Genomic DNA, 19579 nt, shown 5'->3' with positions numbered 1-19579 from the left:
CTGCTCATGCAGGGGCACCCTCACACTTATTACCAAGCACCCTGCCCTCAGGACTGAAAAGCCGCCATAAGGGTAACTTATACGTTTAAGGTGCTGTGACCTCAGATATTAGTAAACTTATATCCGTTGTGAGATGCTCTGCCAGAAGAACTGCTGTGCTGTTTAAAGGACTGGACTGCTGATCTGGAAAGCCTGCTTGTCTGTTTGCTGCCCTGCTGCTCTCCGACTTTGCTGAAGGATTTGGGCTTATGCAGCACACATGGAAAAAACTAAACACATTGGATTGTTTATGCGTAGGAAGGTGAATCCTCCTGCACATAAACAATCCTTAAACAGAAATGACATTTTGTAACTTCCATGTGTGCTGCAAAAAGCTAAATGTAGCGCCAGCGCAGGGGAAAACGCAAGGCTGCACCATATCCTTGTAAATATGGTGCAGCCTTGCTTTTCTGAAGTGGCGGAGCGAGGCGTTAAGCCATGACGGCTAACGCCTCACTCCTCCACTTTTTTGTGAATATGCCCTCCGCATTCACTCTGCATACTCGCCTTCCAAAATGGGAACTTCTTTTATAGTTTTTAGTTAAACTCAACTCTTGTTCTTGATGTAACCGTTAGATACTTGAGTTTTAAGATGAGAATCTGGTGGCTCTGCGAAGTGAAACAGAAACATTAATTCGTGTTTTGTGTAAACGCTCCAAACTATTAATAGTCAAGGTTATTTTGTGTATTATATTGGTCCTTAATTTGAACGTTTGAAGGAAACAACGCTGTGTATAGATTGATGCTTACTGCATCATTACTTGACTGTACCATACATCCTGACTCAGCCAGGTTTTGTAAAAGCTGTATTGAGATGTGTGCATTCTAGAAACGTTTGCATTTGTTTATATTATAACAGTCCCTTAATGTCCCATGTTCCTGTGGATTTGACGTTGCCAATCGGACTGGATTAGTTAATGTTCCCTCAACACTAGATAAAGTTATATAAATATGCAGTGTTGGCTTAAGGATTTTTGGCCCCCCGGGCAAGAGATATTTTGGGGCACCTGTTCATAATTTGACTTCCCATTTTCTGCGAATTGAGGCACTCATGATCCGAAACAAACTTTCAGAACTGGGGTTCGCACATAAATAGTTAAAATATGTTGTTCCAAAGCCCCTTAAAATGTTTACGTTGCCACTGGGCAAAGCGCGAGGGACTCCTAGATGGGGGTAGGCAGAGCAGAGAGAACCTGAGCTACGGCAGTAGAGGTGAGTTAGATAAAGAGAATCTTTTCTATCCCAGGAGTTTTTTCGAAGGTGGGGGCCCTGGGCATTGGCCCATTTTGCCCATTCCTTAAAACGCTGTTAAAAATATGAATAGGTAACTATTAGACTGCCAGGGTACAGCATGGTTCCTAATGACATCAAATAGTCAACGAGTCAAAGCAGACTACCCGACCCTGACTCTTTGAGAGGCGGGTTAAATTCACATGCTATACAATTCACTGTCAAAACTCTCTGTAATGAAGGTAGCAGTTCCACTGTTTGTAAAGCGGGATTGATATAAAGATGCTACTATGGTTTTGGTGGATGCAAAAGATCTGGAAGTCAGTTCCTGCAAAGTCGGTTCCAATTCGGAGGTATGAGACTGGATCAAGTGCAGTCCGGCCTTTCAGTGAAAGAGAGGTATAATGCTTTGAATGGTGCATTAGCGACTTGTCTGCACATTATGCTCCCGCATTTCTCTCTTACAGCTCATTCTGATTGTAAATTGAGTGTGATAAATGTGAAATTCCACGGAAATCTCCTACACAGTTGGCGTGGTGATAACTTGACTCCGTGTCTGAATCCCTCAAATGTAGGTGTTAGTTAAAGTTCAAAGGAGTGATCCCCTTAGTTATCATTTTTAGGTCTCGCCTGTCGATGCGCATGCGCATCGAGCAAGCGAGACTATTGCGAGTTATCCACTCTTTATCCACACTGCAAGGAATCGTGGCGATTCCTTGCAGTGCCCGTGACTTTTAAGGTCAATGCGCATGCGCATTGAGCTTATGCGCATGCGCATTGACCTTAAAAGCGCGTGCACGTCCGTCTCCTAACAACACACACACACCCTCTCCCCCGCTCCGCCCCCTCCCGCCGTGTCGCATTTCTCTTTCTCCTCCCCCTCCCCTCTCTTCCTTCCGTCTAACGCCGTGTCGCACCTCTCCCCTCTCCGCCCCCTCCCCGCTCCGCCCCCTCCCCTTCCCTCCGTGTCGCATTTCTCCTCTCCCCTCTCCGCCCCCTCCCCTGCCCGCCGTGTTATTTGTTTTTTTGTCCTTCGGACTCCTATGGGTTTTCGCTCTCCCTGTGTATACATACCAGTGCGAACCCCTCTGTGCGACACGCCCCTTCCCCACCTCCTCCCCCAGACCTATTGGACGATTCCACGTCACCTGGCCTCGCCCCCTCTTTACTTCCTTCCAGACATTTCTGGTCTCCCTGACTACGCCCGAGGCTCCTGACTGACCCGGAAGCACTCCATACACGTCCAGAGGTATGTGTATCATCAAGGCTGCTACTTTGGCTACTTGCGCTGGCCTCGCAGTCCTTTGACCAGTACCTCTCTCTCTCCCCTCAGATTCAGTATCGGCCATTTCGGTACCCCCGTGGATGTACCGTACTTTCAACCGGACAGAAGACATCGATTTTTGTCCGCCGGATCCACGTCCTTACCTACTACCCTGTTGCGAGTGGCTACAGAGACCAATCAGGTACACTGCCTCTAGCGCCCACCTCCCGTGATCACGCCTACCTGACCCAATGTCCTAAACCCCTGTTTCCCCACAGATCACAGCCCACTCTGATGTGTGTTCGAGCCACCGCCGAGGACTTATTCACTACCGATGCCTCACAGGTATATTGCATGCAAGCGCCGCCATAATACCAACCACCCCCCTCCCCCCTATCAGCTTTCCACCTCCTCCCTTTGTTCCTCTACGCACGTGTCCCAAAGTTTTTTTTCTGCCTGTATTTCATAGCCTCACTTATGGCCCTATCTACTATTAGTTCTCCTACACGCGCTTTTAGTCTGCTCTGTAGCAGCTATCATTCCCCAACCTGCCATCAATTTCACAACGCGTGCTGCTTACACGCAGTTTAGTCCTGCCCATGTGCTACTCAGAGTACCAGTTGTTCCCGTACCTGTCATTTAACCATGCTACGTGCGCCGTAGACATGTGCTTAGTCATGTTTGGTAATTTGTTTTTACTGCACCAACAGTTTACCTACATCCACATAGACGCTGGCTCTGTTTTATCGGTTCACATTCTCCTTATTATACTCAGGACACACACTATGGTTAATTTATCCCTTCAACGTTGCTTACAGTTCCGCTGGCTTCTCCTTGAAGACACCACTTGATTTAATACTGCGGAACTGCAATTCTTACCGTTTTTTTCATCAGTCCTTGCATACGCTGACCTTACTAATGGGGCATGCTTTTGCACCTTTGACTGCCTGACAGCGCGTCCCCTCACCCTAACTCACCCTCAACCCCTCACCCTAACTCACCCACCCTCAACCCCTCACCCTCACTCAACCTCACTCACCCTCAACCCCTCACCCTCAACCCCTCACCCACCTTCACTCACCTTCACTCACCCTCACCCTCACCCACCCTCACTCACCCTCACTCACCCTCACTCACCCTCAACCTCCCTCACCCTCAACCACCCTCAACCCCTCATCCTCACTCACCCTCACCCTCACTCACCCTCAACCCCTCACCCTCACTCACCCTCAACCCCTCACCCTCACCCAACCTCAACCCCTCACCCTCAATACCTCACCCACCCTCACCCTCACCCAATCTCAACCCCTCACCCTCAATACCTCACCCTCACTCACCCTCACCCTCACTCACCCTCAACCCCTCACCCTCACTCACCCTCAACCCCTCACTCACACCCTCACTCACCCTCACTCACCCTCACTCGCCCTCACACGCCCTCACTCACCCTCACTCACCCTCACCCTCACTCACCCTCAACCTCACTCACCCTCACCCACCCTCAACCCCTCATCCTCACTCACCCTCAACCCCTCACCCTCACTCACCCTCAACACCTCACCCTCACTCACCCTCACCCTCAACCCCTCACCCTCAACCCCTCACCCTCAATCCCTCACCCTCACTCACCCTCAACCCCTCACCCTCACTCACCCTCAACCCCTTACCCTCAACCCCTTACCCTCACCCTCACTCACCCTCACTCACCCTCACTCACCCTCACTCACCCTCACTCACCCTCACTCACCCTCACTCACCCTCACTCACCCTCAACACCTCACCCTCACTCACCCTCACCCTCACCCTCACTCACCCTCAACACCTCACCCTCACTCACTCTCAACCCCTCACCCTCACTCACCCTCACCCTCTCTCACCCTCACCCTCTCTCACCCTCAACACCTCACCCTCACTCACCCTCAACCCCTCACCCTCACTCACCCTCAACCCCTCACCCTCTACCCCTCACTCACCCTCACTCTCACTCACCCTCACTCAACCTCAACCCCTCAGCCTCACCCTCACCCACCCTCAACACCTCACCTCACCCTCACTCACCCTCACTCACTCTCAACCCCTCACCCACCCTCACCCTCACTCACCCTCAACCCTCACCCTCACTCACCCTCAGTCACCCTCAACACCTCACTCACACTCAACACCTCACCCTCAACACCTCATCCACCCTCACCCTCAGTTACCCTAAACATCAATCACCCTCAATTCCTCACTCACCCTCAACACCTCACTCACCCTCAACACCTAACTCACCATCACTCACACTCATCCTCACTCACACTCAACACCTCACCCTCACTGACACTCACTCACACTCAATCACTCTCACCCTCACTCACCCGCAACGCCTCACACTCAACGCCTCACCCTCAAATGCTCACTCACCCTCACTCTCACTCATCCTCACTCAGCCTCAACACCACACACTCACTCACCCTCACTCACCCTCAACATCTCACCCTCACTCACTCACCCTCAACACCTCACCGCAACTCCTCACTCACCCTCACTTTCACTCATCCTCACTCAACAACACTCAACTTTACTCACCCTTAACGCCTCACCCAACACCTCACCTTCAATCACCATCAACATCTCACCCTCACTCACCCACAAAACATCAGCCTCAACACCTCACCCTCAATCACTCACCCTCAAACATTCACCCACACTCACCCTCCCTCACCCTCAATTCCTCACCCACACCCTCAACACTTCACCCTAAACACCTCACTCATCCTCAACGCCTCCCCCTCCCCCTAACTCACCCTCACCCTCACTCACCCTCAATACCTCACCCTCACTAACACTAAAACACTCAATCACCCTCACTCTTACTCTCACTCACACTCTACACCTCAGCCTCACGCTCAATGACACACCCTCAACACCTCACCCTCACCCCCTCAACACCTCACCCCCTCAACCTCACTCGCCCTCACCCTCAAACACTCACCCTCAACACCTCACACCCTCACCCTCAAATACTCACCCTCAACACCTCAACTTCACTCACTCTCAACACCTCACCCTCACTCACTCACCCTCAACACCTCACCCTCACTCACTCACACTCAATAACGCTCAACACCTCACCCTCAACACCTCACCATCAACACCTCACCATCAACACCTCACCCTTAACACCTCAACGTCAACACCTCACCCTCACTCACTCTGACTCACCCTCACCCTCACTCACCCTCACTCATCCTCAATCACAATCACTCACACTCACTCACCCTCACTCACCCTCACTCACCCTCGACCCCTCACTCACCCTCACTCATCCTCACTCATCCTCAACACCTCACCCTCACCCTCATCCACCCTCAACCCCTCACCCTAACTCACAATAACACTCTCTCACACTCACTCTCACTCACACTCATCCTCAACACCTCACTCACCCTCAACACCTCACTCACACTCAACTCCTCACTCACCCCCACCCTCACTCACCCTCAACCCCTCACACAGTGCAATAGGTCTCGTTTAATTCATGTTTCCTTTTACGATGTATCCTTTTATGGCTGCAAGTCAGCCGAATAAAGATATAACTGACTAACATCCTGGTCCTTTAACAAGACAGAAAGGCAACAGCATTGGTTTAATATTCCACCATGAAAATAAACCGAGGCGCACCAGATGTTCTTAATTGTGGAAGTACTGTAAAGGTATGCTTTTCCTACCAAGATTTAAGTCCTTTTACTGAGGGAGGCATGAATACATGGTGGTGTTCCTTATGCAGCTAGGATTCGTCTCTCCAGCACAATATGTTGATTGTAGCTTGGAATCTGTCTGTCTGTAAGGCTTCAGGAATCCCTGGTAGCACTCTGCAATTGAAGAGCCATCTGGGGCTGTTGCTACAAAGACATCTTCAGGAAAACTGAAGAAACCGCTTCTCCTGGGCGCTCATTCTCCGCATCAGGAACCTCCCATTCTGACTCCTGCCTCACAACTGTTACACACTCATTGTCCCGAAAGCACCAGCACCAGCTGCCACCAGAACACACTCCACACATGAAAGCACATACTTCACATAGAAGAAAACAGAAACACGCTGGTTCAATGTACTCTCAAACAGTAAGCAGGCAAATGTTGTTGTGGTAGATACGTAGATTAAATAAAACCAGAAACCTGGGCCCAGTGAGCGGATTTTCAAGCAACCCTATATTCCTAATGACAAATTATTGATAAGTCTGTCTCCATTCCAACAGCTGTTTATTAATAACATGTAGCATCAATGAGGACCTGTAGACAGCGTCTTTTGGGGTGCTACTAAGATGGGACATCTCTTCATGGAGATGCTAAAGACTCGCATTTGTCAGATTCTAAATATACTTGGAGGGTTTTTAGGTCAGGGATTCGTTCAGGCGCTCAGCTATTATACGTTAAGTAGTACAATCTTACAAAACAAAATTAATATTGAATGAGTGTGGCAAACCCCACACAAAACAAACAGAAAGCAAACGCCTATGCACACATAAAAGAGAATCAAGTCAATATGAATATTGTTGTTGAAAGAAGCGAGAAGTATTGTCCACATGGAAGGAATAGTCCTGAAGTGATGTAAGTATATGGTTCACTCCTTTAATTACTTTTCAACAATAAATGCAAGTAGGACAAGCCAGCCGACACGTGTTTCGTCGCGCTAAGGAGTATTGCTCTGCGACTTCAGGGCTGTAGAAAGATAAATGGATCCGTGTATTCGCTCAGCCGGTGAAAATTCCAACCCGACTGGGCTAATGTAGGTAATGTGAAAACTTCCGGATTGTCTTGTGCAAGTTTTTGTCGCAGATTCTAAAGTTGTGGGGGAGTCTTCAAGGTTGCAGATCGTGCTCATCTAGTTTCCATTCAAAGTATCCCATCTTATTACTGTGTGTATAGTGCTGCCCCACGACGAATCACTCGGTACCAGGTAGTCAGATTCTAGCCTGCCATCCCTACAGACCCCATCTCTGTTTCTTAACCTTGATTAGCTCATGCTTTCCGTTCACTTGTATATGTGAATGCTTTCTTAATGCAGAGATGCAATTACTGTCTTGTAAACCCCATTTCCATCCATTTCAATGTCAGGTACCATGAGAGCAGCCAGATGAGTTCGCTGGTGGAGACCTTTGTCAGTAAGGCTAGCGCGCTCCAGCGCCAAGGGAGAGCTGGACGTGTACGAGATGGTTTCTGCTTTCGAATGTATACAAGAGAAAGGTAAGATTTCTAGAAACATCAGCTTGCCACACTGGTGCGTTGTTTCCATGTTTCTCCATTTAAAAAATGTGCTTTTCTGTATCCCTGCAGGTTTGAAAGCTTTTTGGATTATTCTGTTCCTGAAATTTTGCGTGTGCCGCTAGAAGAGTTATGTCTTCATATTATGGTAATGCTTACACCTCCTTTCCACTAAGCTGTTTTGCTCTTAAGCAAATAATCGTGACCTAGAAGTTTTCATTACCACTTTTACATTTCTTGTTTCCCCGCAGCCGTTCATAGCTTTGTGGATACATGTGTGGGTGCAAAGCACTTACCTGCTCTCTTGATCAGCATTCAATATCAGACATGGTTCCTCAGCCATCTCATGCAAATGGCCCCAGTAAACGTTGGGCAAGGATCAATGGAAAAGGGTAGAATGGTTCTAGGAATGGCAAATAATAGTATGGTTTGTGCAACCAATGAATTGTGGCCATTTAGTATCAAACTAAAACCCCAATGAACAAGATGGCTGAAGATCAGACAAGCTAGAACGGAAACATTGCAAAGTGTTGCAGTTACACGAAAGTATGAAGCACTAAACAGACTAGTCTACACGTATCAGCAAGTAAGACTGGAGCTCATAGTCAATTGTTTGAGTTCAGTGTAGCTAAAATGAGTAAATCTATAGTCATGAGGGAGAAAGGGCAAGCAAGACACCCAATGAACAACGATCTATCTGCAGACACACAGCAATGCTAATACGTAGGGGCAGACACTGAGCTGCCTGTATTAATGTTAGCTCCCCATGTATGAGTCTGTCCATAAGGTATTCTGGAATGGCTAGTATACTGTGGGTTCCCTTGCACGTAGGCTTGAATGGAATTTCAGTTGTGTGTGAAAGAAAATTCCTTGCTCCACCTAAGTTATTAGTGTTTTTCCAGCAAGAGCAAAAGTGTAAAGGACCTCTAATGCACAACGTTTGGACATTATAAGGAATTGTGTCAGTTAATATTACAAATCACTCTAAAACAAAATTACAAAAAAAGTGACAGGACCATGATGCAAAAAGTTAGTAAATCCAGGCTGGATGATTGGGCTGATGGCTCAAGTCATAAACTAATTGTTGGATTTTTATTTGATTCGGAAAGTAAGTATTTTAAAAATATGCAATAATTAATGTAGTTTCATTTGAAAATAGACCATATTGCATTCAATTCCTTTGCATTATCTTCATATTTCATGAAGCCCTCAGCAGACGTCACCAACCTCAAGAACTACCGACCCATCTCCCTCCACCCCTTCGCGGCCATAGTCACAGAGAAGACCGTCCATGCACAATTAACCAAATTCATAGAAGAAAACAACATCCTGGACCCCTCCCAATCCGCATTCCGCAGCAACCACAGCACCAAGATCACCCTACTCGCAGCCACAGATGACATCTGCAACCTCCTCGACCGAGGACACACCGCAGCCCTGATCCTACTAGACCTCTCGGCAGCATTCAATGCCGTCTCCCACCACACACTCATTGCCAGATTCCACAACGCACGCATACAAGAAACTTCCCTCGACTGGATCCGCTTGTTCCTCACCAGCAGAATCCAGACTACCACCCTTCCTCTCCGAACCTACGGAAATCAACTACGGAGTGCCCCAAGGATTGTCGCTCAGCCCCACGCTCTTCAACATCTACATGGCCCCCATTGCCGCCATTGTTGGAAAGCACAGACTCAGCATAGTACTCTACGCCAAAGACACCCAGGTCATCCTCACCCTCACCAAGGACCCAATCACCACCAGACTCAACTTCAAAGAAGAAATTAAGGACGTTGCATCCTGGATTAGCAGAAACTGCCTGAAGCTCAACTCGGAGAAGACAGAAGTCCTCGTCCTTGGACCCTCCCCCCCGCATGGGACAACATCTGGTGGCCTACAGCCCTCGGCAGCCCCCCACACCCATGAAACACACCCAAAACCTCAGCATCGTACTCAACTCCTCCCTCTACATGACCACGACAGGTCAACGCCATCGAATCCAGCTGCTTCAACACCCTCTGAATCCTCCGAAAGACCTTAAAGTGGATCCCCCACGAATCAAGGAAGGCCGTTACCCACACGCTCATCACCAGCTGACTGGACAACGGCAACACCCTCTACGCCGGGATCAACAAGTCTCGTTTCCGCAAGCTCCAGACCATACAGAACACCACAGCCAGACTCATCCTCGACATTCCTCGACACAAACACACCACCCAACACCTACAGAACCTCCACTGGCTCCCCGTTGAGAAGAGAGTCACTTTCAAGATACTCACCCACGCCTACAAATGCATCCACCACACCGGACCACAATACGTCAATGAGAGAATATCCCTCCACCTACCCAAGAGAAACCTCCGGTTCGTCCTCGCCTAAATCCCGCGCATCCGCAGAGCCAGAACAGGTGGAAGAACCTTCTCCTACATTAAAGCCAAGACCTGGAACGAGCTCCCGCTCAACATCAGACGCGCCCCCCTGAACATCTTCAGGGAGACACTGAAGACCTGTCTCTTCGACTGAATGGAGCTGCTTACCCACCCCCGCCCCTCAGCGCCTTGAGACCCTCAGGGGTGAGTAGGGTACTTATAATACCCCTGATTGATTGATTGATTGATATTTAGAATAGTGTTTCTGCCCTCATAAATGATTCAGATAAACCTGTGGTTGATACATTTCTCCATGTCTGGTGGTGTTACCTGCAGTAGTGCTGTGAACTTTTAAAGTGGGTTGGGTATTATTCTCAATGTTCTTTAATTAAGCTAAATGTACCAAGCATGCTACTTATTCTTTGTGTTAGCTCAAGTGTGAACTATTCTTTAGTCAGAATCTCCAGGTGTTCGAAGTATAACTTTCATTCTGGGAATAAATATAATAGAACCACATTATAGCATCAATATCAAATTCTGACGGCAGTGGGGAGGCACTAGGGGGCGCACAGCGGAATGGCTGTGTGATCCGCAGCTCCGTCGGACGGCCACCAACATCGCGGTCTACGGTTGCCTTAAACCCGCCGATCTGCCGTTAAACTATCTCAAGTGAGCTGTAAAGCATCCAGGAACAATCGGATGCAAAATAAGGAGCCTAGGAGCAGCACAAGCGCCATAAACCAACATGGGTCGGTAACGGGCCTACGCGGGGGCAAAGATGGCGGTGGAAGCAGTGACTATCCCGAGAAACGCTGCAGCGTCCTGTAAGTGAGCAACGTGCATACTCTATCGGCGCTGCCGAGTATAACGCGGCGCAATTACTGTGGTTCCTCCAGCGATCACGTTTATGCCAGCAGTGTAACGAGCCCCGACCGACAAAACACTCCTGCGCTTTAGTACATGTGTGGACAAGATGGCGGCGCCTATATAGCCGGAGCCCGAAAATTCACTGCAATCATCCCCGATCAGCAGCAACGCTGGGCGAATGCAAGGAAGGAATACTGTGCTATATACACACTGTCAAGCTCGGCACTGGGAGGTATTTCAGCTGTTTGCTACACAAGCGCGTGTGCTATGATGGCCGGTCGGCGAGGGCAAGTCGACTGAGGAATTACAAGCAGAAAAGGCGCGAATTGGTGCGACATACCCACCGTCATGAACACGCATTCACTGTGCTGGAAATAAACACCAGCGGTGATTGAGGAGCGTGTAACACACGGGGGTCGCTAACATTCGCATGTCACAGAGACATTGAAAACGCCTTATTGAACACGGTCCAGCTCCACGGGGGCATCTCACGTGTATGCAGGTCGCAGGAACACACATTCAGAACACCTGGTAAGAGCGGTGGTAACGCGCAGGTCCACTGCGACCGGTCCGAGGGAGTGCTGAGTGGGGTGAGCATCTCGAGGTTGGGTTCTGAGCTTGATCCACTGTGTTGGAGACCCTCTGCATCACTGCCCTAGGTGTGGCCTCCAGAAACCTATCCCTACGCCAGCCAGGACCACCAGGTCCTCGGTCCACGTGCCGAAAAAACGCCACGACCTCCAACGATGGAGAAACCCGACAAGCAACAGCAGAAGATATCATTTGAGAGCAAAAAAACACCCAAATCTACAGACACAATGGCGGAGGGTGGCGTTCCGGCAGACCCTGCGCCCGGCAGCAACATGGAAAAAATATTGCTGGCTATACAAACGAATCTACAGGACATTAATGGCAAGTTGGATAATCTGACATGCAGGATGGACAGCATGTCTGCCAGGCAGGAAAAACATGGTGAGAGGTTAGACACGGGTGAAACTCACATATCGGCGGTGGAGGACGAATCACGCAGTACTACCACCAAATGCGCAGGCATGGAACGCGTCATGGAAGTAATAAAGGCGAAAGAGGAGGAATTGGAAGCGCGCTCAAGACGCAACAATGTACGCATCGCAGGCCTTCCAGAGTCGACCAACACTGGCAGAATGGAGGTATACGTGGAGAAACTATGCAAAGACCTCTTCGGAGAAGAAGCATTTTCGCAAATCTTTATAGTAGAACGTGCACATAGGTCACTCGCGCCGCGTCCGCCACCTGGAGCAGCGCCTAGACCGATAGTGGCGAGGATACTCCATTACCGCGACAGGGATGCAATGCTACGACTAGCCCGCGAGAAAGGAAAGGTAACTTACCAGGGGAACACTCTGGAATTTTACCTGGACCACACTGTGGCAGTGCAACAGGCGAGAAAGGAATATGCCTCCGTGAAGGCCAAACTTAGAGACCTCAACATCACTTATTCCATGCTGTACCCGGCCAGACTACGCGTGATGTGGGAGGGCAAACCTGTGCTGCTGACGTCTCCTAAAATGGCACAGGACTTTGTGAAGAAAGTTGTGAAGCAAAATAAAACCAAGGCCCATGAGGAGATGTCACGGGGATGGGTGATAACTGTAAATACCTCATGGTTGGTAGCTGTCACTCCCTACATCGAAATGTAAGAACAAGTGCTGCAACGAACACTGTGGTGTTCTATACCCAATACTTGACACTCCTTCAGCGGGAAACCCAATGGGTTTTTCTGACTTGAACTGCCTTCGGCTTCACATTCATTACCCCGCCCAGGGGGACATTGGCTCTCCACTCTTAGACAACTGACACCTAATGTGATGTGATGGGCTCTGGGGGGGGACCTCCGCTCCCTACCTGTACTAGTGGGGGCCACAAGTGGACAAGGTCATGATTATGTAAGGTTCGGATCATTGCAACACGACGTTGGTGACCTTCCTGCTGTGGCGTACGCCCTGCATGTTTACAAATCACGAATGTAACTTTCACATGTGACTGCATGGTTTACGATTCGTTACCAGTTTGAGATGTGGAACTAGGCGCTGGGTGTTGGGTGCTGGGAGGGGGTGTCGCCTAATGTTGCTGCGGTATTTCAGATGTAATGCTGTGATTTGGCGAGAGATAGATGTTGCTGATTGCAGTCTTTATCCGAATTGTTGTTGACGGTGGTTGGGTGCTGGCAGACAGACGCACAAAACATGGTAATGTACATTGCTGATAGAGTCGTCCGCATCCATTAAGTTGGATGTAAGTTGAGCCCCCAGCGGACCTCCAAAAGGGTGTCCCCCCTAAAAGTTTTTGTTCTGATGAGAGATGTCCTGGAACTCTATGGTTTGTAGGGCACATTTGTTAAGGGTAAATGGCTTCGGCAGAGTTGGGTTGCTGGAGTGGGTGGGGGGACAGGGGGTTGGGGAATGGTTCATGTTAAGAGACCTGTAGATTCAGAAGCCAGTAAGGTCCTGTATACGGGTTGGCAATGGGCTAATCGATCACATACTTACGCGCACACGACGGCGAGCCTGTATTCAAAACCCGTTTTTTTATCTGCCGTTGTCCAGTGTTGTGCACCCTTTCAGATGACACAGGGTAGTAGTAAGCGTAGTAGAACACATCTAAACTTCCTGACGTGGAATATTAGAGGCTTCACACAACCGAGAAAAATACGACAAGTGTTTACCTTCCTGAACAGATGGGAAATTGATGTGGCTGTGTTGCAGGAAACGCACATTGCACCTAACACATGACAACATATAGGCAAACGATGGGCGGAATCATCCTACACGGCCACGTACTCTTCTTACTCGAGAGGGGTTATCACACTAGTCCGGAAGGGAGTGAACTCACAATAAATAAGGTGATCCAAGACCCAGGCGGGAGGTATGTTATAGTGACGGGTGCACTATGTGGACAACGGCTGACGCTCCTCAACATATATGGTCCAAATGTGGATGCGCCCGAATTCTTTCAGGAAGTGTGGAAACATCTACAGACACTAACTGACACGCACATTATTTGTGGGGGTGACTGGGACGTGACGAGAGTAGACGGGGTGGATCGATCACTGCACTCATCTGAACAACACAAACAAGCAAGGTCTAGTCTAGATCATATGATGACGGACCTATCACTGACAGATATATGGCGGCACAGACACCTCTCACGCCAGGAGCCACTCACATTTCAGCGTTACTATTGGCTGAGCACGGATAGCATTGCTTTATGGACACAAGATATATCCGTTCTACCGAGAACACTATCAGACCACAACCCTGTACTACTAAAACTCACGATTCCGCAATACACTCCACCCCCATTTCATTGGAGATTTAACTCACGTGCCCTAACGGACACTGTCTACGCTGACACCATCCACAAAGCCATTAAGGAATACTTCCACATAAACGCACCAGTGGTTGAAGATCCAGGCCTACTGTGGGAGGCCTTTAAGGCCACTATAAGAGGCGTGTGCATGAGCACCACAATAGGCGTATTGAAGGACATCAGGCACCAAATAAGACGCTGCGAAACACGCATGAAAGAGTTAGAGGTGGCATATGAGACCAATCAAGACACTCAACTGCTAGGGGAATTACGCCAAATACACACTGAACACCAAACATATGTCGAAGATGAAATAAAATACCTAGACCGAAAACACACAGCCAGATCTTTCGGTGGGGGAGGCAGACCTGGGAGCGTGCTTGCGAAAAAGATTTGCGAAGGCAAGGGGAACAGGACTATATTGCGCGTCCAATCTGGTGAGGACATACTGCAGACACAGGCAGCGGGCATACTGGACAGTTTTGTCGCCACATATGAGACACTATACAGGTCACAGAGTATAGAACCGAAGGAGGAAATCCTCAACTACCTGAATGACGTAGCCATAGGTTGGCCGTCGGATGGCCAGAGGGAATATTTGGCCCAACCTATTACGGTGGAAGAGATTACTGACATGATTAAATCGCTCCCCAGTGGGAAGGCGCCGGGCCCGACGGATACACAAACGAGTTTTACAAGCAATACGCGGAGGTTCTCGCTCCCTACATGGTGGAAATGTATGGGGCATCTTTCGAATGGTCTGAGCGATTCGGCTAACCCCGCTGATGACGAAACTGGTCCTCCCAGACCAGGCGGGATTTATCCCTACAAGAACCACGTCCCATAACACCAGGTCGCTGTTTGCCCTTTCACATTATCTCCAACCTTCCACGAGGGCAGTGGCCGTAATGCTCGATGCTGCCAAAGCCTTCGACTCCATTGAGTGGAGTTATCTGATTACCATTTTAAACAGAATGGATTTCCCCAAGCGCTTCGTCCAATGGGTGTCATTGATTTACACCAGACCGTGTGCCCGGGTTCGGGGAATGGATACGTGTCGAATGTCTTCCAAATAGAGCGAGGCACGAGACAGGGGTGCCCACTATCACCCTTGCTTTTCGCGCTGGCACTCGAGCCACTTGCTTGCATTATAAGACAGAACTACAAATCTTCGGCTCTGCAGTTTCGCTCTAGACCTCTTCATATCTCGCTCTACGCGGTCAACATGTTGTTATATGTCCGCGACCCTGACACTCACCTACACGGTCTGCTCAGAGAGTGCATCAAATTTGGCGGTCACTCAGGTTTGGCCATAAACTGGTCCAAATCTTCCATTATCCCGCTAACGGATACGACGATTCCAATTGATATTGAATGCCCACTGGAATGGCAGCGAGATCCCGTGCGATATCTGGGCGTGATGTATCACAGGGACCCTGCGGTAGTGATAGGGACAAACTACGGAACGACAATTTCCAAACTAGAAGACAAGATACAACGTTGGATACAAATGCCATTGTCGCTGGGCGATCGCATAGTGATAGTGAAAATGAATGTATTGCCTAAACTATTGTACCTATTTAATAACATCCCTATTACGCCCCCGGGAGAGGTTTTCAGCTGCATCAAATCGCTTGTACTGAAACTGATCTGGGCGGGCAAGCAGGCCCGAGTGGATCTTCAAACTCTGACTCTCCCTTATATTTGAGGAGGCTTTGGGGTGCCAGATTTTCTATTATATTATCTGTGTGCTCAGGCGCAATACGCTGCGTACTGGTATCACGAAATACCTTACTTGACCCATACTGCTATTGAAGTAGGTGACGCGGAGCCGATTCCATTGACTGCGATATTATCACATGTTAGGCAGCCTCTGCTTGCCCAGGACATCAATACCATAGACACAACGGTCAAAGCCTGGCGGAAACTGGGACAACTGGCACATAAAACCCCGCTATATGCACCAGCTATGCCATTGAATCACCATCAAGAATTATCAGTAACAGGGGAAAAAGTGGGCATGTCACTACTGCAGCGTGCAAGCATAGGTACGATGGGGGACCTGTTCCATGAGGGCAAGTTTGTAGACATAGGACAATTGACGTATATACACAATAAAATGCCCATGTTCTGCTTCACTTATTACAGACTGAAACACGCGTTGAGAAAACTCTATCCCACATTCCCCGACGAGCCAGGCAGCCTACAAACTCTTCAGTTGATAATCACAACCCAAGATTTATCGCATTTAGTGTCCAGGCTATACACCACAGCGCAGGCTGAAATCCCACATACCACTGACAGGGCCAAAGCGAGATGGGATGTAGCATTAGTGGACCCATTGACAGAGCAAGAATGGCAACAGACATGCGCTCTGACACAGCTCCTAACCCCTAATGGCAACCTTAAACTCATACATTTTAAGTTCATACATCAGACTTACTACACCCCTACGCGCATGCTTAAATTTGGCTTACAGGATGATGACCGGTGCAAAAGATGTTGCAGAGAAGGCGCGGATTTCATACATTTAGCATGGTCCTGTCTTAGGGTGCAGGAATACTGGGGAGAAGTCACCACCACGCTCTCTAATATGCTGCAGGCGGAGATAGAATGCACGATAAGCACATGTTTACTGGGTATCACACCACGACTCAAAGCCACCAAACATAAATTTTGTGCGATAGCCCTGTTTCTTAGGTCTCCTAGTTGTAACTAAATGTTCATTGTTGCAAATTTCAAAAAAGTTAAAAAAAACTGTGAGACTTCATTTCAACGATAATGCCGCCGGACCTAGTGTTGTCGGCTGAGGGGCTGTGTAAATTCTATGCATACTCAAATTCAGTCCTCGCAGCCGGCCCCAGGGTTGTAGGCTCATGGCTGTGTTAATTTATTGACAATACAATAAAGGTCTTACAAAAAAAAAAAAAATTCTGACGGCAGTGGGTCCTAGGCTACTCTCTTTTCCAATCAGTCCATGTATAGTTTGGCATAAGACAGAACATATGGAGTCCCTATCTCTGCTTGGTCAAATAGAAATATTTTCAGTCAAGCTACATGTAGAAGATACCCCAAGTTGAACAGGTCTTGTTTAACCAATGAATCAAAACGTGAAGACTGGCAAATTTGCAATCTTTACAGCATGTTGGAACTGTAGATCAGTGTATTTCAGTGGACTGCATTAAACACTTTGGGAAACATACATCAATCAAAACCTTAGTGTCCCAGTTAGTTAACTTTTGTGCTGCTAGTCAAAAGCCTTACCAATCAGAGATTCAAATTGTGCTGGGTTTTCAGATTGTACAAGGGTGGCTCTGTTTTTGTTAGCCCCATAATCTACACCTCAATATACATTTCAGCGGCAGCCCCATAAGTTAACAAGACAAAACATAATGAAAAGATGTTCTATGTAGACAGATGTCAGACAAAAAACAAATGTGTAAAATATACATAGATATATATATTCCACTTAGGTTGCTTATTACATGTTCTCTGTTGTTTTCATAGAAATGTGATCTTGGATCGCCTGAGGATTTTCTCTCCAGAGCCTTAGATCCTCCTAACCCTCAGGTCATCAGTAATGCTATGAGTCTTTTGCGGAAGATTGGAGCTTGCGAACTCATTGAACCCAAGTTGACGCCATTGGGCCAGCATCTGGCAGCCTTACCAGTAAATGTCAAGATTGGTAAAATGCTGATATTTGGGGCAATTTTTGGTTGTTTGGAAACAGTGGTAAGTGAAATGTTATCACAACATCTAAACTTTATTTTTTATTATTGTCTAAAATATGTGCATGTTCTTACCTCAAACTCGCAATTATGCCTGTGAAGTTGAAAGACAACATAGATTCACATTGTTAAAGTATGCCTAACTATGGTAACCGTGCTGTGTATTTAGTTGAGTGCTGTTTCAAAGGCATTATGTTCTCATTTTCTAGGCCTCCACGCCTGAATTCAATAGTAGCCTGATGAAAGATCATACCAAAGCAAAGTTAATAAAGTCACAAGTGAGGTGGATGTTAAAGTATTCTAAACTATAATACTTATGTCTTTCAAAATTAACAGCTTAAACGCCCTGGCTAAGAGAATGAGAGCCCTTCAGGCATTTACAAATGTTGATGGGGTCATTAATTTCATCCAGGAGACAAACATTCTTGACAGGGATATTTGGTGGATGTGGTCTCGTACCTTTTCCCAACAATAATAATCAATCGATTAGCATTTGTAGAGTGCTGCACTGTCACCCCTGGGGTTATCTGGACGTTGGGGTGCGAGGTCTCAATCGAAAAGCCAGTTCTAGAGGAAACAGCAGGAAGTGGGAAGAAACTACCAGAGAAATCCCAAACCGAGGGGTGTAAAGCGAGCACAAAAAAGAAAAACGAGCAGAACAGGCAAAACAGAGGGCAGAAGAACGAGCAGAAAAGGCAAAACTAAGCAGAAGAAGGCAAAACAGAGCAGAAATGGCCAAACAGAGGGCAGCAGGTAGGTAGGCAGCAGAGGGTAGTTAATGTGGGCAGGCTGGACAGGAGAACTGTTGCAGTGTGAGCTGGCACGAGAACCTGCTCAATGGGGTTGTATTGGGACCTCCATTATGCAGTTCATGGTAGGAGGGTGGGGCACTGGGTGAGGGGAAATGGCTGGAGGAGGGAAACTGCAGGAAGTGAAAAGAAGGGAGCAGAAAAGGCAAAACCAAGGGCAGAAAAATGCGGAGAAAAGGCAAAACAGAGGGTGGAAAAACAAGCAGAAAAAGGCAAAACAGAGGTCGGAAAAATTAACAGAAAAGGCAAAACAGAGCAAGAAACAAGCAGCAGGTAGACATGTTATGTTATGTTATCTTATGTTATAAAGAATTTTATAACGCGCTCTGTTACTAGACAGTATCCTGACATGCTGCAGAGGGTAGCGGCCTGCAAGCAAGCTGGACAGGAGAACTGTCTCTGAAGGGGCTGGCATGAGGACCTGCTCAATGGGGTCGTGCTGTGTGTTGCATTTAAAAAATAAAAATGAAAAGTTTACTTTTCATGTTAAAGAACAGACAGTGGTCTCTGGGACCAAGGCCTGCTCTTGAAAAACATTTTTACGACCATTCATAAAGGGGAAGGGGTCCTTTGGGGACCCCTTACCGTTTGTGAATTGGTTTCCACCTACTTGAAGAAGGTGGTAAAATGCGAATGTTTTGTGACTGCATTTCGGTCGCAAAACATTCCTACATACCGTTG

General features: G+C 48.0%; 1 protein-coding gene across 1 annotated transcript in view; it reads left to right on the top strand.

The window, feature by feature from the left end:
* DHX29 (DExH-box helicase 29) overlaps positions 1-19579 on the top strand; it is a 930480-nt gene that overhangs the window by 822410 nt on the left and 88491 nt on the right. The window contains exons 19-21 of the mRNA XM_086960636.1: positions 7631-7759; positions 7850-7925; positions 17869-18093. Coding sequence (XP_086816762.1) covers positions 7631-7759; positions 7850-7925; positions 17869-18093 — 430 coding nt within the window. The remainder of the gene's footprint in view (positions 1-7630; positions 7760-7849; positions 7926-17868; positions 18094-19579) is intronic.

The sequence above is a fragment of the Lissotriton vulgaris genome, chromosome 3_1, assembly GCF_964263255.1.
Source record: "Lissotriton vulgaris chromosome 3_1, aLisVul1.2, whole genome shotgun sequence".
Classification (NCBI taxonomy): Eukaryota; Metazoa; Chordata; class Amphibia; order Caudata; family Salamandridae; genus Lissotriton; species Lissotriton vulgaris.
Note: the sequence above shows the minus strand (reverse complement) of the source record. Positions and strands in the feature narration are given on the sequence as shown.